The sequence below is a fragment of the Trichoderma virens genome, assembly GCF_000170995.1.
Source record: "Trichoderma virens Gv29-8 chromosome Unknown TRIVIscaffold_3, whole genome shotgun sequence".
NCBI classification, from domain to species: Eukaryota; Fungi; Ascomycota; class Sordariomycetes; order Hypocreales; family Hypocreaceae; genus Trichoderma; species Trichoderma virens.
This window is the reverse complement of record NW_014013746.1, coordinates 1411673-1433359: the sequence shown is the minus strand read 5'-3', so window position 1 is coordinate 1433359 and position 21687 is coordinate 1411673. Positions and strand designations below refer to the sequence as shown.

Below are 21687 nucleotides of genomic sequence, written 5' to 3'. Positions count from 1 at the left end.
CCAGCAATGAGAGCAACCTTGTCTGACTCCTCTGGCAGAGTTTGCGCCAAAGTCTTCTCATCATCTTCCTTTTCGTGAGAAGGCAGCGGCTCAGAGACGGCCTCCACATCAGGTTTGGTAGAAACAGCAGGCTCCTCGACTGCTGGTGTCTCAGCCTTTTCAAGATCGTCTTTCTTGACATCTTCTTTCTCCTCCTCTCCCAAGGACCGACTCTGAATCTCCGAAATGTCTTCCGATTGCAACGCCAAAACGCCGTGGTCCTTCGACTCCTCACCCGATGTGGAGTCACCAAACCGTCCCGAAATATCAACAGGGGTATCATGTAATGAATGCTGCTCCTCACCTTTCCTGACTTTCTCTACTACGTTCTTCTCAACCGAAATAGGACCCACAGTGTCCTTGCTTTCCTCTGCCTCAACGCTCTTGGGTACCTCCACCTCAGCAGCTACAGGCTGCACGACTTCCTCCACTGGCTCTGGCACAATAGCCTTTTCGCTTTCTACCGCAACAGGCGTGGGTTCGGTTTCAACTTCTGGAATTACGGTGGCGACTTCAGCGGGCACCTCTTCAACGGGGGCCGGAGAGTGTTCCTCAGCTTCAGCTGGCACAGCAACGGGTGCTTCGATAGCCTCCACCTCCTTAGGGACCTCCTTCGTGAGCTCTTCATCATGAGGAGCCTTGGAGTCTTCAGTCAGCTCAGAGGTGGCCTGAATTTCCGATGTCTCCTCGCTTTCAGCCTCGTGGACGACCTCGGCATCAGCAGTCTTCTCAACCTCAGCTGGGGCAATGACTTCGACTACCTCATCCACGTGCTTCACTTCCTCATTGATAGGTTCAGGGGCAAGAGACTCAGCCGGCTTGTGCTCCGCATCGACCTCAGACTTGGAGATCTCAGATTCGGTGGCCACTTCAGACTCAGCAACAATCTCAGGCTTGGCGACTTCAGACTCGGCGGCAACCTCAGACTCGGCGGCAACCTCAGACTTGGCAGCAACCTCAGACTCAGTAGCAACCTCAGGGTGAGCTGAAACTTCAGATTCCGTAGCAACTTCAGACTCGGCAACGACCTCAGGCTTGGCGACTTCAGACTCGGCGGCAACCTCAGACTCGGCGGCAACCTCAGATTCGGCAGCAACTTCAGATTCAGTAGCTACCTCAGACTCGGCAACGACCTCAGGCTTGGCGACTTCAGACTCGGCGGCAACCTCAGACTCGGCGGCAACCTCAGACTTGGCAGCAACCTCAGGGTGAGCTGAAACTTCAGATTCCGTAGCAACTTCAGACTCGGCAACGGTCTCAGGGTGAGCAGCCTCAGACTTAGCGACCTCAGACTCGGTAACAACCTCAGATTCGGCAACAACGTCTGACTTAGCGACCTCGGACTCAGTAGCAACTTCAGACTCAGCAGCAACCTCAGGGTGAGCTGCAACCTCGGATTCGGCAGCAACCTCAGACTCGGCAACGACCTCGGGGTGAGTAGCAACCTCGGATTCGGTGGCAACTTCAGACTCAGTAGCGACCTCAGACTTAGCAACAATCTCGGGGTGAGCAGCAACTTCAGACTCGGTAGCAGCCTCAGATTCAGCAGCGACCTCGGATTCGGTGACAGGCTCAGGCTCGGAAACATTCTTCTGAATATCGCTCTCAGTCTCAGCCACTGTAACGTGCTCCTCAGGGGTAGATTCGCTTTCAGTGGTCTCAGGCTTCTCCTCTGCTACTTCAGATGCGGTCTCGACAACCTCAGGCTTGACCTCGGCAGCATCAGCAGGAGCCTCAACCTCAGAATGAGTGGCATGAGAAACCTCGGACTCGACCTTGGAGACTTCCGACTCAGTAACTTCTTCAGTAGGAACAGCATGTTCCTCAGAAACTACCGATTCCTCGACAGGGGCCACTTCGTGAGAAGCTTCCTCTGTCTCGGCATGTGTCTCGACAGGCTCCTTGACCTCGACCACGGAGTCGACCACAGACTCGACCACAGACTCGGGCTCAGCCTCCTCCTTAGTCTCGATGTCATGGTGCTCTTCGTGAGCAGGCTTGGCCTCTTCAGTCAAATCGGGCTTAGCCTCCTCGCTGTGGACAGTCTCGTGAGATTCGGCCACATCCTTAGGAGCCTCCTCAACGGCCTCCTCCTCCTTAGGAGTTTCATTGTCGACTTCTTCGGCTTTGGTCTCAACCTCAGCAGCCACATGCTCGTGTTCAGCGGCGGACTCTTCGGGCTTCTCAGAGTCATCGTGCTTCTCTTCGGTCAAAGGAGTTTCCTCCTGGGCAGTGGTTGCTGCTACCTCGACGACGTCGTCAACAGCGGATTTGGCATCAGACTGGGGCTCAGGAGTCTTTTCTTCCTCGTGGTGTTCGGGCTCCGCAGTCTCTGGTGCCTTCTCCTCCTCAGGAGCAGTGACCTCCTCCGTAGAGATATCCTTTGCGGCTTCCGCAGGCTCTTCGGTCTCCTTGGCATGCTCTTCGTGTGCTGCTTCGGTGACATGCTCTTCAGCTTCCTTGGAGGTTTCCTCAGGGGTGGTCTCAACGACAGGCTCAGCAGCCGGCTCTTCCTTGGCCTCAACTTCAGCGGTGTCGTTTTCGACCTCGGTCTTCTCATCGACGGAAGGCTTCTCCTCCTCAAAGTGCTTTTCTTCCTCAGCAGGCGTAACCTCCTCGGAGGGCTTCTCCTCTTCGACGTGGGCCACCTCCTCAACGGGCTTCGTCTCCTCAGAGTGCACCTCAGAGTGTTGTTCTTCGACGTGCTTCTCCTCGTGAGCAGGTGCGACCTCCTCGGCGGGCTTCACCTCCTCTGAGTGGTGGTTTTCTTCAGCAGGCTTCTCCTCCTCAACAGGTTTGGCCTCTTCAGAGTGCTTCTCCTCTTCGGAGTACTTCTCCTCTTCGTGAGCAGGCGCGACCTCCTCGGCGGGCTTGTCGTCCGAGATGTTCGCCTCCTCAACATGCTTTTCCTCCTCCGAAGGGTGCTCTTCAGCGTGGGCCTCTACGTGCTTCTCCTCCGCTTTCTCGGCCTCAACCGGCTCAGATACCTCGACATCATCCTTGTGCTCTGAAGTCTCGGTCTCCTTGTGCTCGGCGGGCTCTTCAGCCACCACTGGGGCCTGGGTATCTTCTGTGTGAGTAGGCTCCTCGGCTGGCTTCTCATCGTGTGCTTCCGCCGCCTCGTGAGACTCCTCAGCATGGACATCCTCGTGGACAGCAGGAACCTCCTCTGGCTCCTTTGCAGGCTCGGTTTCCTGGGGAACGTGCTCGTGTTCCTGCTCATGCTCGTGCTCTTTAGCGGTTTCCGGCTTGGGCTCTGCATGTTCGGGCTCTGCAACTGCATCTTCAGTGGTCTTGGCCTCTTCCTCAGCTACCTTGGCATCTTCGTGGTGAGCTTCGGGTTCTGCTTCGGCCTTGACTTCTTCGGAAACAGGGACAGCCTCGTCTGAATGCTCGGGCTCAGCTGCGTTCTCTTCCTTTGCGGATTCGACAGCAGTCTCAGGCTCCGCAGCAGCGGCCTCAGTCTTCTCTTCTGCCGCTGGTGTAGCCTCATCCTCACCTCTTCCCTCGTCAGTGGCCGGCGGCGACGGGGGCTGGGCAGGGTCAAGAGCGCCATCAGAGGCCACATCTGTCTCCGAATTCTTAGGGCTGGCCTTCTTCTTCTTCTTTTTCTTCTTCTTGTCTTTCTTAGCCTCGTCTTCGACTACCTGGCTTGACTCCTCCGGGGGAGGGGTAACTGTTGTGTCTTGCTCCGCTGGCTCGGCGGTTTCCCCCTCAGCCTGGACTTCAGCTGCGAAGCTTTCGGAGGACTCTATAGGCGACGTGATCTGGCTTTCGCTCTTGTTCTTCTTCTTCTTCTTCTTTTTCTTGTTCTTGGAAGAAGTTGGCTCTGCGACAACGTCTCCATCTACCTCGGCCTCTTCAGGCTGGTCTTCGGCCGTGGCCGAATCTTGAGGGGCATCATTCTCTGTCGCAAAATTAGCATTGGAAGAGATTGGAGAAAATGCGCTCTGGATAGCTGTCGCCAATTACCTTTGTTGTCTAATGACACCTTGGACCCGACCTCGGAGTCATTCTTTTCGAAATACTGCACATTGGAAAAATCTGAGAACTGTACATTGGACAAATCTATGTTAGTCCTGACGGGACAGTACTCGACTTCTTGGGCGGTGCTCATACTTCCTTTGCCCTGTCGACCTCAGAGACCGCAAACTCTTCGGGCTGAGCGAGTTGGGGCACGGCTTTATTATCGACCTCCATACAAGCTGCACTGTAATCAGATTATCCGACAGATGCAGGTGGAAGGCGCCAATAAGGTAAACGGCCGGTCTCTTGGGCCTTGGCGCTTCAGGACACGGCTGTCTGTGGCTGCTTCAAAGCGAATGTAGCAGCCTATTGGGTACGGATGATGACGGGATTCAGAAAGTTTGTTATGTACGATGCAGGAGGTTATTTTTTTTTTTTCCTCTCTAAAACCTGCGAACAGGTGGGAAGTCAGTAAAGGCTTTGAGATGACACCACTTGGAGCCTTGTTTCCTCGAGCTGCATGGGCCCATCCAAAAAAGCACGTCCCATGTCAAAAAAACACCCATGGCCGTCCACAAGCGAACCAGAGAGGATTGACGATGCGGAGCCTAGCAGGCCAAGAGAGCACAATTCCGGTCCAGAGCCCCCCCTTGCAACAGAGATCAATCCCCACACGACGGCTGGATAGCAATCATGCGAGAGCCCAATTGGCAGAAGGAAGTCATTTTCGCCCGCCACGCCGCTCTACGATTGGGCTCAGCAGGTGGCCTTGTCGCCAGCCGGCCGCATTTGCGGGTTGAGACATGACTTGAATTCGCACGGGCTGACAGGATAGCTGCCCGACGCAACGAAAATGGAACATGCATGATCAACCAACGAAAAGTGGGATTGAGCCACGGCGGGCAAATCAGAGCCGCAGGCAAAGAGCAATCATGAGGAAAAGCGGCCAGATGAGCTGGCTAGCAGTGGGCCGAGTGGCTCCAGGTTCTGAGCGATATCAAAGACCGCCCACCGTGCAGGACCTAGCGCCTGAGGATGCGTCCGCGAAGGCTGGAGATATGCATGTTGTGACTGGTTTCCCTCTCCAGGCGTGCTACGTGGCTCGCCTCTTGATGCCCCGCGGTCGTTCTCATGCAGCTCAACCCCGGGATCTATCGGCATTGGGCAATTGCGTCAATTATCTGGGAGGGCGATTCCTTGATTGATGAAACATATCATCGTTTCTTTCATTTCGTTGGCGAGGACAGTAAATGACTTGCTTGAGGAGCATGACTTGCAGAAGGCCCATTCACTTCTCGAACAAGATGGAATAACAAGGAATTCGCACCACGTACTAACCGTTAAGTCACCCCCAAGCTACTACTCGTATGCGCTGCCAGTCTCGGAGAGGCTGGTTCTTTTTGGCTAACGTGGAGCCACAGCCGACACTTGACAGGGGGCCGTTCCGTGGGAGAAAATTCTCAAGCTCTGGCCAGGGTGCGGCAACTGTGCTGCGAAGAATATCAGCCGACTGTCGTACAAGCACACAGTGTGCTGTAGGAATTGCAGCAAGACAATTTTGCCACCGGCTTCATGCTAGGAAAGGAACCTTTGGCCTCTTGTCTTGTGCTCTCTTTGTTTCGCTGTCGTGTCTCAAGCACAAGCGCGCTATCATGCAAGGCGTGCTAATAACGGAAAATGTGAAAATTAGTGCTCCCTAGTAGGCGGTGTGTGGTGGTAGTTGAATGGAAGAGGGAAAAAAAGAGTGGGGGGGAAGCACTTGGGAGCGCCAATCCTCAAGGCAGCCTCGGAACTACACGTGAGATGCTTCACCGCGTAAATTTTTTTTCTGTTTTCTTCTTGCTCCCTCTCTTTTCCTGTTGCTGCGGTTTTCCCTGCTTTCTTCACTGTCTTGGCGGTGCAGCGCGGTGACATAATGGTGGGGATGATGGGTAGCTAGCTCGTTTGCGGGACAAAGAGCTCCCAAGCTCTGCTTCGTCGGCGATACGAGAGCCTTGATGTGTGACAGCATCCATCACCAGCCATCTCTGACCTACCTTGTATGCTTACCCAGTACGAGTACTCCGTAGGTACTAATCTATTACTTGACTACACCTCTAACAGAATGCTTCGCGGCTGCAGAGGACGAGTAACATCTGCCGCTCCGCCGTCTGCATACCAACCACTTAATTACATGCAGAATGTCCAACCCTCTTGTAAGCCCAGACCCCTGCCTGCACCAGCCTTCCAATCAACCCCCTCTTGATACTTTCACATGTATCTGCGCCGTGTGTTTGTTTTCCCGCGTACGAGTAAGTTCTCTACATACATACATCCGTCGTACATGCGTCGACCTTAGTGCTGTAGCACTGCATGGCGCGAGTCACTTCGGAGAGGGAGTAGAAAAAGAGGTGGCCGGCAAGGCAGCAAATGCTTTCCAACCACCAGATATCCTCCGATTACCGGGTGTGTCCAGTCTCTTCCGATCCGTTGTAAGCAAGCCAGGCAAAGGGAGAGAGGAGACGATGATGCTACTCGTACGGCGCTTGAAGTTTCAAGTATACCGTCTACCAGGAACAAGTAGTACGTCGTAAAATTTAGGACAAGAGCTCCTTTCTGGCTCTGGATTTTCGCCACCGAGCTCTCCGTCAAACTACTGAATTCGCATGTAGAGTCATGTGCCGGAAAAATCAACGACGGATCCATGAACCACAGACCCCATCCAAATGCTACTAAGGTACTCGTACGGCGTACGGATTACGGAACACTACATCCAAGTCCTCCTTTATGCAACTTCAAAAAATAATTATGCACATCCCACTTACGGCTGCATAAACTATGCAAATCGAATGGAACATTTTGACCACTGCCTCCATCAGTTGTCGTAATTAATAGCGAGATGGGAGGTTAGTGCGTGAGAAAGACAAACTTGACAAATCATCTTACAATCGTCACGTAGCTGGATAGACACGAGGGCACAGTATGGAATAAACGCCACGAAAGAAGCAGGATATTTATCATTTTCAGCCTTTTCAGCCGTCCTGCAATGGCACAACTCTGCAAATTTTGGTATCTTGTCGTGCCACACTCTACAGATCCAGTTGTATAAACCCCATTATCATACCATCCATCATCAAGTGCTAAATTGCGGCGTTCTCATCAAGCAAAGGAAAAGAGAAAACAAAGAGAATCGCCACCAATTTACATCGTCATCCGTGCGTCAAAATCAACTCTCTAGGATGCCTTGGCCACGTTGTCCGTTGCACTTGGGGCGTAAGCAGCCTGAGCTCGGTTCTTCTTGATGACCTCCTTGACCCTCTCCTCAGCCTCGTCCCAGTCATCGGTGTCGAGACGGACCAGGTCGATACCATAGGTGTTGGCAATGCTGCTGAGCGCATCGAAGCTCTTCTTGTCGTAAACGAAGCTGATACTGACACCGACACGGCCGAAACGTCCAGTTCGGCCAATACGGTGGAGGTATGTCTCAGCATCTGGCTCGGAATCGCCGCGGCCTTTCATCGGAATATCGTAGTTGATGACCATGGAGACGGTCGACACGTCAATACCACGGGCGAGGACATTGGTAGTAATGAGAACCTTGTTCTCTCCTTTACGGAACTTGGCGAGCAGGTCGTCTCTTTCATTACCATCAAAAGCGGCGTGCAGAGCGGAAACTTTGTGTCCATCCGCTACCATGCGTCTCTGAATCTCGTTGGCACTTTCACGAGTCTGTTTGCACGTTAGTAAAGCTTCGTCGAGGTTGGAATCCGAAATGTGTTGGCAACATACCTTGACGAAGATAACCGACTGTCCAATAGTCATAAGACCGTAGAGCTTGCAAAGAACGTCGTACTTGATGTTGTCGTCGGCGCAGTCGATGAACATTTGTGAAATACCCTTGACCGTAAGCTCGTTGCGCTGAAGTTTCAGTGAGTGGGCGTTTGGTGCGAACTTCATCGCATATGCGCCAACTTTGTCGGGGAAAGTAGCTGAGAACAGAAGAATCTGTATAGATTTGGGCAGCAGGCTATATCAGCAGGTTAGCCATCTTTCTTTTCTTCGCTTCAAATTGATCTTGTTCCAGAACGGTCTTACTTCTTTACTCTCAGGCACTGGTCACCCATTCCTTGCTGGTCCAACATGTTATCGGCCTCATCCAAGACGAGAACCTTGAGTTTAGAGACGTCCAGCTGCCTTCGTCGGATGATATCCTGGACAGTACCGGGTGTTCCAACAATGACTGCGGATCGAACTGGCTGATCACGGGGCAGAGCACCTGGAATTGCCGCAGCAACTTTAAGAGGCTTGATAAAGCGACCGATGGCACCGATGACACCTTCAATCTGACGAGCCAGCTCACGACTGGGTGCCAAAGCAAGGGCCTGCGGCTGCTCAGGTTGGTTGAAATCGACACGCGACAGAATGGCAGTAACAAACGCCGCCGTCTTTCCGGTTCCTGATTGGGACTGTGCCATCATATTCCTCGGAGGGTCGCTAAGCATCAGAGGAAGAGATTTTCCTTGAACTTTCGAAGGCTTCAAAAACTTGAGAGCCAAAAGGCCCTTTAGGAGGTCCTCGGAACTTTGGCAACACGATTAGCAACAATCCATGAATGATAGAGGCATCATGATACTTACAGTCCCATATCCTCCCATTGCGTGGCAGAGTGGAAGGGTGTTGCCTCGTTGGCCTGAAGATCACTGAGAGAGACCTCGACATCCCACTCGGGCTCCTGCAGGCCAGAGCCACCGAGCTCCTCAATGGCACCATCATTCTGTGCCTCAGCGGCGGGAGCATCAACCTCTGGCTGGCTCTCTGCCGGAACCGCTTCGTCGGGTTTCGTAATGCGACTCGCGAGGTCAGACATTTTGGAGATGTTGGTTTATCGGACTATCGGATTCGTCGATTGAGAGTAGCGGAAAGAGATACGCAGATCAACGGCAGGTGGGTGCTGAAGGACAGTCTGCCTGCAACTGTCCAGTGTTGAGAGTTAGATGGTGAGGGAGGAAAAGGAAGAGAAAAGGAAATATCGTGTCTCGACGTACTCCCCAAAGCCACACCGGATTCTATGGTTAGAGATAGAGTGACCTGATATATGGGCAGAAGGATGGGGGAAATTTTGGTGGGGTTGGTTGGAGGGGTGATCTGCAGCTCAGGCTGAGTTATCCACCAAAGCAGCAACTGAGTGGCGTGCCGATGTTTTGCCGCACCGCGCCATAGCTCTCAGCCACCAGTTGCTCGCGAACTACTGAGATAGAAGGGGACTAACCACTACCTACCTAAGTAATGATGTATGGCACGTCGCTCTTCTGAATATCTCGAAGTTTTATCGCGTTTCGAAGCTTAATTTTTCTCCTTTTTTCCCCCATTCAATTCTAACTAACTCATGCCTCATAGTAAATTATCATAACAAAATAGCCTTTGCTATCACGAGAAAATGGCGGCTCCTCCGCCGCGAGGACTCTCGCTCTATGACAATCTACACGATCCCAACGATCCCTCTCCATCAGCCACCATCTCCTCCGCGCCGGTGACCTACAAGCAAGGCGGAGCTGCAGCTGATGAGCAAATAGCGAAGAAGCCCATCAATCCCGCGCTTCAATTTCAGCCCATACGGCGCCCACAAGTAAAGCAGCCCAAAGCCAAGCCGACGTTCCCCAAAGCAATCCCCAGGACTGCACCCACCACAGCCTCAGCTACCACTGCAACAGCTCCTGGAGCTGCGCAGTCAATACCACATCAGAGCACTCTTGCCGATTGGGCGGCGACGGAAGAAGATGAGTGGATGTACGGCATTGGGGAGAAGCGCCAACGCGGCGGTCGCAAAAAGAAGAAGAAGAGACAGGAGCAGTTCGAGACAGACTGGGACGAGATGTACGATCCAACGAGACCGACGAACGTGGACGAGTTTCTCAAAAGCGACGAAAAGGTAGAGGAGGTACGGGAGTGGAAAGGGTTGCTATACCGGCACCGAAAGACCCAGGAAGAGAGCGACCTATCAGACTCGGAAGAGGAGGCAACTCGGGCAGCACCTTCAAGTAAGCCAGTTCATGCCAGTGCTATGAGAAATCAATCAAGCAATACTAACTCGTATTGCAGATCAGTTTGCTCCGCCAGCTTCATATTCCTTTGCGCCGCCTCCAAGATCCCCTCCAGCCGCTCCACCCCAAGAGGAGACGGCAGACGACGCCTATGCCCGTCGTCTAGCCCTCTCAACAGCACAACCTCCTCCTCCACCTCAACCTTCCGAATCATCATTACCTCCCCCTCCGCCTCCTCCTCCCCAAACGAATCAAGACTCCTCTTATGCTCCGCCGCCGCCATCCACAGAATCCTCTACAATTTCCAAAGCTCCCGTCCGCTATACCCAGACTCCACCCAATAATCCCGAGGGCGACGAAGACGAAGGCTACTCCCCACCACCCAGCTTCAGCCGCGCCGAAGAAGATGACGCCCCCGAAGACGCCCAACAACAACGAGCCAACCGCCCCGGCCAAGCTGGCTTCGCACAACGCCTCATGACCAAGTACGGCTGGACAAAGGGCTCCGCCCTCGGCGCCAACGAATCGGGCATCCTCAACCCGCTCCGCGTCCAAGTGGAAAAGCGACGCAAAAAGGCTGATGCAGATGGCGGCGGCTGGGCTGAGCCCGCCAACAAGGGCAAGATCCTCGGCGGCAAGCGCAAGGAGGAGACGGGCAAGTTCGGCATCATGAGCGACGTCGTCGTGCTCCAGAACATGCTGGAGAACATGCCCGACCTCGAGGCCGAGATCGCCGACGGCCTGGGCCAGGAAATCGGTGGAGAGTGCGGTGAAAAGGTAAAGAAGCAACAACACTTGCTAATATTTGAAGGATATTCAATGGCTAATATCGGGCGCATTAGTATGGGCGAGTCGAAAGACTGTACATCGACGTGGACACTCGCCAAGTCTTTATCAAATTCACAGACCAAGTGTCTGCCTTGAGAGTAAGTCACATAGATATCTTTGAGCGATCAAGCAACCTCTCAAGTAATCCCAGACTAACCGATGGCAATAGGCAGTCAATGAATTGGACGGTCGTGTTTTTAATGGCAACACCATCATCCCAAAGTTCTACGACACAGAGAGATTTGAACAGGGCGTCTACGTAGATGCGACAACGTAAGGTTTCACGATATCAAGTACAGAAGTATTCATTTTGGTAGTTGTTGCGAACAATTACACTTCATTTTCACAGGCATGGAGCAAGGTAGACATATTGATAATTAGGCAAAGTTGATTTGATAAAAACAAAAGGCAAAAAGTGGTATAAAAAGTACCCTAAGTCTAAACATACACCAACACCGATAAAGAAAGTCTAAAGAGAGGTGCAAATCGTGATAGAATAATCACCAGTAACCGTACACACGTAAAATCCTTTCGAGGCTCGAGCTCGCCAGTGATAGCCAGGTTGTCACAGGCATACAGCATGTGCGTCATGCATCATGTCGATGCTCGCCGAAGGGATAAAAGGAGCGTGGCGACATTTTGAAGTACATTTCCATTATTAAGTTCTAGCGTTAGTGCCGCGGACACACACAAAAGGGGCGGTCACATATGAGTTGACAGCCAAGGCGTGGGGGAGGTTGACGAAACCACAATGTGTTGGCTAAAAGAAAACAGAAAAACATCTGGGAGAACAGAGATTGACGCCAAATTCCGACCCATCATCCCTCAGAAAGTTTTTACCACAGCTGGGCCATACCAGCAATGACAGACACGCCCAGAAGGACGTTGTTGACGTTGAGGGCAGCGACAGCATTGTCAGTGTTGTTACCGCTGCTGCCGCTGCTGCCCTTGCCGCTGGAAGTGCTGGAGTCACCGTCGCTACCTCCCTCATTGGCGGTCTTAACGTTGCTCTTGCAGGACTCCTGACCCTGGATGATCTTCTTAGACTTAGCATCGTTGAAGAATCCGCAGAAAGCAGAAATGTCGGTGGTAGAGAAGACAGTGACACCGCCCTTGACATCCTTGAGGCTGGGAAGCTCAACGCTATAGAAAAATGTAACAGTTAGTGACAAAGAATATAGATACGGGAGATGTAATGGCAACTCACCTGTCAAAGTTACCGCGGAGGATAACACCACCAGAAACGGTCTGCAGCTTAGGGAAACCCTCAACGGCACCCAAAGCAGTGTTGTTCTGGATAGTCAAGTCACCAACAGACGTCAACAGGGGGAATGAGACGTTGGTAAGCTTGTTGTTGTTGATGAAGGTGACACTGTCGCCGATGGTGGTGATGTTCTTGGCGCTGAAAGTGACGAGCTGAGGGTTGGTATCGAACTTGAGAGACTGGGTAATGGTCTTCAGGCTAGGGACGACAAAGCTCTTGACGTTAGAGAGCTGGATCTCGGCAGCAGTCTGAAGCTTGGTCATGTTGATCTCCATGTTGTTTCCGTTGCTGGTAACGCTGAGAAGGGTGGTGATGTTGACCAGGTCGGAGTTGAAAGAGGTCAGCTTGTTGTTGTTGGTGATGGTAAGGCTGTCAACACTGTTGATGTTGAGACCGCTGAGATCACTGAGGAAAGTGTCGGTAACCTGGATATCGTTGGCCTTGGTGACACCAGAAGTGCCAAAGATCAAAGTGTTGAGCTGAGGAAGCTTGACCATGTTCAGCTTGTTCAAGGTCTTGAGCGCCTGCATGTTAACAGTGCTCAGAAGCTCGAGGCTGTCAAGCTCGAAGTTGCCTCCAATGGAAGTGATTGTGGAACTCTGAATGGAAATGAGCTGGGTGGCATTGTTGATGATGAGATCACCCGTGATCTGCTTAGGGCCATTGAGAAGCAGGTCGCCAGCAACAGACTCGTCGACGATGACGTTGGCATCGACAACTTCGCATGAGATGACGGGGTTAGGCGTGGTAACCTTGATGTCCTTAGAGCAGGCATTGGAGGCAGCTACAGTCGAGTTAGCATTTTGTTGTCACATCACATGGCGCGCGAAGGAGCTTACCAGAGACAACGCTGGCGGCACCAGCAGCCAGGACGGCTGAGAAAAGCTTGGAGGAATGCATTCTGATCTGGGGACAGGGACAAAAGTCAGCAAGCGTGCACCAAAACGCGTCAAATAATGAAAATGAGATGTAAAGATGGCAGTGTCGCGATTCGATGCTTGGTGCTGGCGCAAATAGGGGATATCTGACTGTGGCGTTTAAACTATGCAGCCGGTCCAAAAGGCACGAGGCGAGACAAAAAGATGTTGACGGAATCGAGTTCTCGATCGCTCGAACAATGGCCCAGGCGTCTAAATATTCCCACTCGTATTTCAACAGGCGAGTCCGGGAAGGAAAGATGTCGATTCCAGGCCCAAGAAGGGGAGAGCGCAATGTTGAAGACAGGTAGGGCGCAATCGCAACCAGAGGACCAGTAGCAAGTTTGAGGCGCAAATCGAAGCCGAATCGGTAATGCAAAATGTGCGTTGGAAGGAGAAGAGCAGAGGAAAGTTTGCAATGTGCCAGTGGCAGTGCCAGCGACAGGTGAAACGCAGGTTGGAGGGAGCAGCAGCGAGGCAACGTGCACGCCACAGGACAAGCGAAACCAGGAGAAGTGAACTCACACACCTTGTAGCAGAAGTCGATCTTTTTCCTGACACGAAAACTGGACGGGTTCCTGGGCAACGGGGTAGAGATGTCTCAAAAGATGGTGGTCAAAATAAGGCTACTGGTTGGCCTGGAAGACTGTAGTTGGAATGAGGGAAGAAGAAAATGGATGGAATAAAAAGCTATAGCGCAAATTGCTTGGCCTGATAACGAGTGGCAGGAATTGAAGCAGGACGACGACGAGACGACGGCAACAGTAAACGAGAGAGAGAAAGCGAGGAAGAAGGAGAGAAAAGGGAAGAAGAACCTGTTCCTGGGACGAAACCAAGCGGCACCCCCTGCTGCGCGAGAGCTTCCTCGTGCACCAACCAGAGGCCGGATACAGGGCCTGCCAGGGGAGAGAGGCCGCAAATGTCCCCTGGGAATGGAGCTCTAGGGGGTGTGGGTGGGACGGCAGCCTCTGGAAGGGAAGGCCGCCCCACCCGCCTCATCTCCATAATTTGCCATCAATCTGCTGTAATGAAATTTGTCCCCGTACAAGCTGCAATGGGGCGGGAAAACAAGGCAATGATGCTCGGCTGGCGGCAGAATTGGAGAGATGGGCAGTGGCGCACATGGGAGGGGGTGGGAGGGCATTTGACGCAGACAGATTAGCTAGCATGTGTACGAGTATAGCAGTATCTGTACTCGTATGGCAGTCGATACTAATCGTACACGGCCTGTGCTGTAATACTGTGCTGGCCGCAAGCGCATGTGCGCGTGCGCTGCATACTAACGGAGCTGATTTGAAGCGCACCAACTTCTGACGGGGCCGACCTTGACTCCGGCATACAGTGCAAGTATTTAAGCATCATATCAGAACCCGTATCTGTATCTGTATCTGTACCTGTACCTGCTTGTACTCGTCGTATTTACAGGGCACTCGCAGCGTTGACTCGCAGCAGCTCCCCACCTACGTACCTCTACAGCACTGTACTGTACATGTCGGGTATCCAACGCTGCGCGCAGCTTCGTCAACTAGACCGGTCGGGCAGGTAATATCACAGAAACGGCCTCCCGTGCCTGGCCCTTACCGCTACGGGCAGTAACACAAGGTACTCATGTAGGTACGGCGTTCCCGCATGCGTCCATGTACCACGGCAATAAGAATCTCACCTCGGGACGCGCTTGGCAGGGCCGTAATCGAACAATCCGTGGGCCGACCATGTACTTGCAATTTGGGCCCGAGTACATGTACTCGTCGGTAGCGCATTCACATCCACATTCACATTCGCATTCGCATTCACATCAACACACACCACTCTCGATGCATCGCCCCCATTTCACACAGTGCCAGCTGCATGCGAATGCATCAATGCCATCATTCCCATCACCGCGACGTCGTCCAGCGCAGATCGTATCGCGCGCGCCACTCCAATGTTAAACCGCCGCTAGCAGAACTGGGACAACTTCGCCAAAGCAACCATGTGCAGGCTAACAGGGATCTTCAACTGGAAATGCTCAATTGAATTTGTTAGCGCCCCTGGCACGGCTTCCTTCTGGAGCCACTTTGTGCAGAGCTCTGCAATGCCAGCGGGGAACAAGGCCTGCCGGAATTTTCGGCCATGGACAAGCAGAGTTTCCCGCTCTCCTTTTTTCTGTTCCCTTCGTCGATGGCTGGCAAGATTAGTCGGGGCGCCGGTACGAGAGTTTCAAAACAGTACCGAGGAGTCACGCAAGGAGTCCCGTCAGCCTAGCAGCATCAATCCTTGGTAGGCTGCATGCTATACTAGGTAGTTCCAACCAACTATTTCCTCGTGCTCCATAATCTACCCGGAGCGCATTCTCCGCTCCGAGCATAGTGCACTACTGGTGCTGTAATAGTATGTACTCCTTTCTTCAAGTGTTTCATCGTTTCGTGGTTCATCTGCCGCCTGATTGTTTTCTTCAGCAGCACCGGCTCCACGGCAACGCCGGCCGGGCAATGATGCCGATGATGACGAGCGCGATTCTCAAAGTAATGCATTGACGCATTGACCCGTCACGGCGGCTTTAGTCGTTGTGGCTTCGTGGCATGGTTGCATGTGGTGTGCCACACCTTCTTTGCCGACGCTCCAATAGTACCCGATCCAACTCAGCCATATGCGATACGAGAACTCTAACATGCAAAGTACGCGAGGAGCTCGACTGCATTGGTCAATTTGGGCATCAAAAGTCCGATGAGCTTCTCGATAGGCAAGTTGATGATGTATTATTAGACGTCAGTTGACCTCCCATCAAGTGGGACACTGCCTATCCTGGTCATTAGCGACTAAGATTGTACTCCGTATTCCCTAAGAGTGAGTGCATCATGATACGACAGCAGCTAAAAGCAAGCACTATGATGCAAACACCCCTCTTGGGCGACCTGTGACTGTGCTACCGAACGTTAAAGCCAAAAGCTTCAATTGACATCCATTGTTTTAGGTTACACTTCTGATTTAGGGTAGCTACCTAAACGTCATACCTCGCAGCTACCCCAGGTCCAAGTGGCATCTACCTATCTATAGCAGTCCAATCATGCAGATCCGTTTTCACATGAGAGGAAGTCGGCTAGCCAAGCATACTCGTGCCTTCAACACGCATGTATCTCATCACCCCAACGCGGAGAACCAAATACTGATGCTCTTACGAAGCAATTCGGGAATCATTTCCTCGGTACGAAATGTCTTACCTGTACTAGCTCACGAGGTACGAACGGAGCAGTGCGGGTATACACAAAGGAGGTCGACGCGGATGGTCCGTACTCTGTACGACAGGAAGAATACGAATAACTACTCCGCAAACCCCATGATCTAGGTCCGTATTGCAGCTCAGTTTGAAACCGTCTAATTAGAATACTAAACGCCGCCGCTATTTTTGCTTTGATGCCCCGTCAATTGATCCCATCCTCGCCTTCGTTGCCCGGCCTCCGGCCGTATATATGCTCTCATGCAGCGTACTATTGATATAATCTCTTATCACCAGCGATTTTGACTCGTGTAAGATCAAAACGGCCCGTCCCCGGATATGTAACCCAGAATTTACTCCGTAGTCCCCTTTATGTAAGGCGGCTGCACGTGTCATCCGCGCCGAGCCGTCACGCATCGAGGTCTAAACAAGCTTGGTTTCCGGACCTAGAATAAGATTTTACGAGTCACCGTAAAACATGCACCTGCAGACAGGCAATATGCACTCGGAGAACCTAGATTTGCTCCTGAGTCTGTTCAAGTCCATCCTGAACCTAAAAATTAGGACGCATCCCCTTGTAGATCGAAGCGACGAGAATAGAATATTCGGGTTAGCCGATTCCGTCTTTGGAGTCGTATTGAAGATTTGATACTATTAATACTATAAAAGACCCAGCCGGTGCTATTATTCGATCATAAAAATTATCTGACTTACCTTGCTCTATACAGATGCGACTCACAACGTAAAACTGATTGCCTATTTTTCCATAGTACTGACATCAGTCTCCTCCACCTTCCACATGTACCACATAAACAAACTCCGATAGGGAGTGAACTTGTCCGACAGTTCCACCATGTCCTGCTCCGACATGTATTTCCACTTGCCCCCTTTGCTCTTGAGCTTGGCTACATCTCGACCGACAAAGGCAGCCATGCCTCTCTGAACACCGAGGTCCCCCAAGGAAAAGACATCCATTCTCTTAAGGGCAAAGCAGGCAAACATTTCGACGGACCACTTGCCCAGCCCGCGCACGGCGATGAGCTTCTCCATGAGCTCTTCATATGGTGCATCGTGGAGCATCTGAGCCGTAATCTCCCCGCTAGCAAACTTCTCGGCGAGGCCCTGTACGTACTCTGCTTTGCGCTGCGAGAGGCCGGCGGTGCGCAATCGCTCGATGGAGCATGCCGCAACTTCAGATGGGATTGGAAATCTTTTCTCGGACGAAGAGTCGCCATCGGCAGGTTGAGATGGCGCATCGCCGCCCTCTGGGGAGAAGAGAGCAATGAATTTGTTCTGGATAGACTTGGCCGCTGCGCCGGAGACTTGCTGCGATATGATGCTGCTCACCAGGCTCTCAAAGGGATCAATCTTCTCCGCAAGCCCTTCAGGAGAGAAACTGCGGCAGTGATGCTTTTCAATCAGGGGCCGCATACGTTCGTCAACTTTGATCAGATGGTCGCAGGCCTCTTGCAGGATTGTTGCAGTGGTCGTAGTCTTGACACCGAGTGACGGTGCTTTTGACGGCGACACCGCTTCCGCATCGCGCGATGCGACTATCCGCGAGGTCTCTGGAGACAGCAGCGTCGCATTGGAGAATCTTGGGTCTGCGAGGCGAGTGACGGACTTGTGGGCAGCGCCATTGATCCCATTGAGGGCTGCGACGCTCGTGGTGGGAGTTAAGGGGGGGGCAACAGGGCGCTGCTTCTTGGTTGGTGTCTTGGGCGCTGCAGGCTCAGGCTCGGGAGCTGCTTTTCTCTTTCGCTTGTTCTCCTTTGGAGGGATCGGAGCGGATTGAGTGGTGGTCTTTGCAGTCTCAGCTGCTTCCTTGGCGCTCGCCTTGTTGCTAATGCGCGCGGATCGCCTTGTGGCCGCCATCGCTGCAGATGAGTATGTGCTGAAGGTTTGTGGTGAAAGGTTCAATTGAGCTATGCCCAGTGTAAGTGGCCTGTATACTGCGGCCAAGGATCTCGCGTAACTGGGGAATTGCATGCGCCGCTCAGTCTATGGGCCGTCTATAATTGGCACTGGCAATTCTCAAGAGCTCTAGAAACTTTGTCTGAAGATGTATGAAGATGCAATGGCACAGTTCATTCAAGTGTGCCGGGTGTTGTTTGCGCCTTGTTGTCGTTTTAGTAGTTTGTCATCACGGCCAGGTACCGGCATGCAAAGTGACACGGCAATTGTGTGCAGAGAAAAACAAAGTGACATGCACGCAGATCGGGTCAGCAAAAGCGCTGGGGCATGACTTCACAAGTCCGCGGGAAGGGATAACACAGCCAACTAAAATGTCGAGATTTCTAAACTAGGTAAGAATATCATGAATAAAGTTGCCTATGTGGTTCCCATCTGATCTGTCATGGCATCCGATTTGCTCCCCGTTAGAATTACGGAGCGGTATTCCGCAATCTTACCATGTGATACTAAGTTGAGATTGCCACCTCGGCCTATTTTTTTTTTGCGCCTCCGTTTTTTCTGTCTTGTCACTACAACTCTCATGCCTACTGAGACCCTCTTTAGAAGTTGATTGCAGAATAGAGAGGCCAGATGATGCAACTCGGCTTATCTGCTTGCTATTGTAGACAAAAGTGATAACTACCTGACATCGCCACATCAACTGCACTCCCTCGTGGTGTAATAACTCGTATCTGCAGGGTAGGTAGCATTAACCACGACTAATGAGATGCCTACTTCGTTCTGGATGCTTCCCACACTTCCCACAGTGACCTCCTGACTAGCGCGTCTCGATTGACACAAGGATTCAATTGGATTGAAGGTTCAAGTCGGGTGTCGCTAAAGCGCAACATCCCCGGTACCAGCAGGAACCACTTTTCTGCCGGCTGCAGCCAGCACATGAAAGTATCCTCCATGTATTCTTCTGCACTGCCCTGCCCAACGGTTAAACTTTTCAATAGGACAGCAACACTCTGATACGCTAAGATAGGTACGGAGCACCCTATCTCGACTGCTCCCCCTTCCCTCCTTCGTTGGACGCCATTTTGTCCAGCAGCCTCTCATTACAACGCTGGCTCTGTATCTTGCTGGTCTGTTATCGTTGGCCCGATCCAGGTGTCGCCTCCACTCTCGTTTTAAGCTCTTTCTGTTCTTTTTCTTGGCCCATATTTTGTAAGCCCGTCTGCCATCTCGAATCCCTCCGTGTCATCCCCGAAGCGCTGCAACTGTTTGAGCGACATTCGATAAATCCCGTCTCCAGGCGCCAATTGCGACGGCAACTTCTGGAAACCGAGGCGCTCTCTGAGAGATCATCATGTTGCTTCCAAAGGGTGGATTGAGCTGGAAGTCGGCGAGGGCGCAGATCCCTCCGACCAGGGCATTGTGGAACGCCGTGACGCGAACACGATTTATACTGCTGCTGGGAGTTACGGGAATCATCCTGCTGCTATGGCGTGGCTTGTCCAGCTCGGCGTCGGAGATGCAGAGGTGAGCAGCGGCATGCTGATTTTTGCTGGTTACGCGCATGGAACTGAACGAACTGAACTGACCACCCATGATGCCACATAGCTTCTATTGCTGGGGCCCGGCTAAGCCACCCATGGAAATGTCACCGAACGACCATAATAGATGGAATGGACACATGCAGACACCAGTCATCTTCAACCACCATGCCCCTATCGAAGTCAATTCGAGTACAATTGAGCACGTCGACCTCAACCCCATCAACTCGTCCAAGCAGGCCCTCGCTAAGGAAGAGAGGATACTTATCCTGACGCCGTTGAAAGATGCCGCACCTTATCTGTCCAAATACTTCGAGCTCCTCGCCGAACTGACATATCCTCATCGGCTGATCGACCTGGCATTCCTTGTGTCAGATTCTAAAGACGAAACCCTCGCCGTCCTTGCCTCCGAACTCGACCGCATCCAGAAGCGACCCGACCAGATTCCCTTCCACAGCGCAACGGTCATTGAGAAAGATTTTGGATTCAAACTTAGCCAAAATGTCGAAGAGAGACACTCCTTTGAGGCTCAAGGCCCCCGACGAAAGGCCATGGGCAGAGCCAGGAACTACCTTCTCTATACTGCTCTGAAACCGGAACACTCTTGGGTTTACTGGCGCGATGTAGACATTGTGGACAGCCCTACAGGGATTCTCGAGGACTTTATCGCTCACGACAGAGACATTCTTGTTCCAAGTAAGGAATAATATCTGATTGAAGATGAAAGACTGTTGCTAATCTCCGATGCCAAGACATTTGGTTCCACCGCTACCGCGACGGTGTGGATATCGAGGGTCGATGTAAGAGATACCCAATCGCGGAGAGAAACTAAGGAAGTGCGGTGGCTTACCAACTAATAGTTGATTATAACTCCTGGGTCGAGACTGATCAGGGCCGCAGGCTGGCGAATAGCCTGGACAAGGATGTCGTTCTCGCCGAAGGTATGCGACCCCTACGAGTACAAGACCTTGGTTGAATAGTGCTTACTAGGACGGCAGGCTATAAGCAGTATGACACTGGCAGAACATACATGGCAAAAATGGGCGATTGGCGCGAGAACAAAGATGTTGAGCTGGAGCTCGATGGCATTGGCGGCGTCAACATTCTTGTCAAGGCAGACGTGCACCGTTCCGGTATGCCCACAAATACTACCCTGCTGATGAACCAGGCAACAGCTAACAACCTCGACCCTCTTCAGGTATCAACTTTCCTTGCTACGCTTTTGAGAACCAGGCCGAGACTGAAGGATTCGCTAAAATGGCCAAGCGTGCTGGCTACGAAGTCTATGGTCTCCCCAATTACGTTGTCTGGCATATCGACACTGAAGAAAAGGGTGGCAATGCGTAAACACGACACGCGCCTCTGAAGAACTAATTTTCGCTTCACGTGTCCCCATATTCTGCAATAATTCGGATTGTTATATTGGCAACAAGGGCCAATACTTGTACGAAGACTAATGATATTACACTTCTCGCGGACCGGTTTCACGCTTTAGATACGACCAGCCTTGATATTGCTATGGATATGTCGATAACCGGTTGGCGGTGAGTACGTTCTCTTGCATGCTGCCGACGCAGACTGCCTGCTAGTTCGCACTCTTAATAATGATGGGATTTGTTTGGGAAGGCTTGCGCATGTTTGGGCCGAGCCTGGAAAACAATCGGCGAGCATACCTTTTCTGCGGTGGTACTAGATTCTGGCTACTTGCGTTGCGTATATTGGAGCTACTGGAATGGAGATTGCTACTTGTATGAGGGCGGGAGCAAATGGCAAGGCAGGCTGGGACAGTTTTGTATGTTTGTGTTTTTGGGAGTTTAGAGTAGGCATGGCATATCATTCACACGGCCGACGGGCTTTTGAATTTCTCCTCCAAAACTTAGCACCCACTAAACTACTACCCTTTTGGCGTAATTGGCTTTGGTCTTGGGCCTTTGTTTGCCAGACTGTACATGCTTCTGCCTTTGTTATGGCATGAATCTTCAAGGATTACTTCTACCTAGTATAG

At 52.1% G+C, this 21687-nt stretch overlaps 5 protein-coding genes across 5 annotated transcripts; 2 read left to right on the top strand and 3 right to left on the bottom strand.

Annotated features, from left to right (window-relative positions):
* Nucleotides 1-6954: 6954 nt before the first annotated feature.
* Nucleotides 6955-9072, bottom strand: TRIVIDRAFT_85287 (uncharacterized protein; the record flags this gene model as incomplete). The annotated part of the gene is made up of 4 exons (XM_014104231.1): nucleotides 6955-7713; nucleotides 7774-8011; nucleotides 8080-8565; nucleotides 8622-9072. 4 exons carry the CDS (start codon nucleotides 8849-8851, stop codon nucleotides 7219-7221), a joined length of 1449 nt encoding a protein of 482 aa, XP_013959706.1.
* A 349-nt stretch (nucleotides 9073-9421) lies between these two features.
* Nucleotides 9422-11112, top strand: TRIVIDRAFT_116107 (uncharacterized protein; the record flags this gene model as incomplete). The annotated part of the gene is made up of 4 exons (XM_014104230.1): nucleotides 9422-10022; nucleotides 10084-10802; nucleotides 10868-10951; nucleotides 11023-11112. Coding segments are annotated over 4 exons (1494 nt in total), but the record flags the coding sequence as incomplete, so codon positions are not given.
* A 113-nt stretch (nucleotides 11113-11225) lies between these two features.
* On the bottom strand, nucleotides 11226-13784 carry TRIVIDRAFT_72615 (uncharacterized protein; the record flags this gene model as incomplete). The annotated part of the gene is made up of 4 exons (XM_014104229.1): nucleotides 11226-11996; nucleotides 12061-12901; nucleotides 12957-13023; nucleotides 13564-13784. The coding sequence occupies 3 exons, from the start codon at nucleotides 13015-13017 to the stop codon at nucleotides 11690-11692; spliced, it is 1209 nt and encodes a 402-aa protein (XP_013959704.1).
* A 3052-nt stretch (nucleotides 13785-16836) lies between these two features.
* TRIVIDRAFT_229636 (uncharacterized protein) lies at nucleotides 16837-18285 on the bottom strand (the record flags this gene model as incomplete). The annotated part of the gene is made up of 1 exon (XM_014104228.1): nucleotides 16837-18285. The coding sequence occupies one exon, from the start codon at nucleotides 18217-18219 to the stop codon at nucleotides 16987-16989; it is 1233 nt and encodes a 410-aa protein (XP_013959703.1).
* A 1130-nt stretch (nucleotides 18286-19415) lies between these two features.
* TRIVIDRAFT_82029 (glycosyltransferase family 62 protein) lies at nucleotides 19416-21552 on the top strand (the record flags this gene model as incomplete). Its single annotated transcript, XM_014104227.1, has 6 exons — nucleotides 19416-19668; nucleotides 19750-20378; nucleotides 20435-20482; nucleotides 20543-20623; nucleotides 20681-20815; nucleotides 20881-21552. The coding sequence occupies 6 exons, from the start codon at nucleotides 19496-19498 to the stop codon at nucleotides 21027-21029; spliced, it is 1215 nt and encodes a 404-aa protein (XP_013959702.1).
* Between the last annotated feature and the right edge of the window lie 135 nt (nucleotides 21553-21687).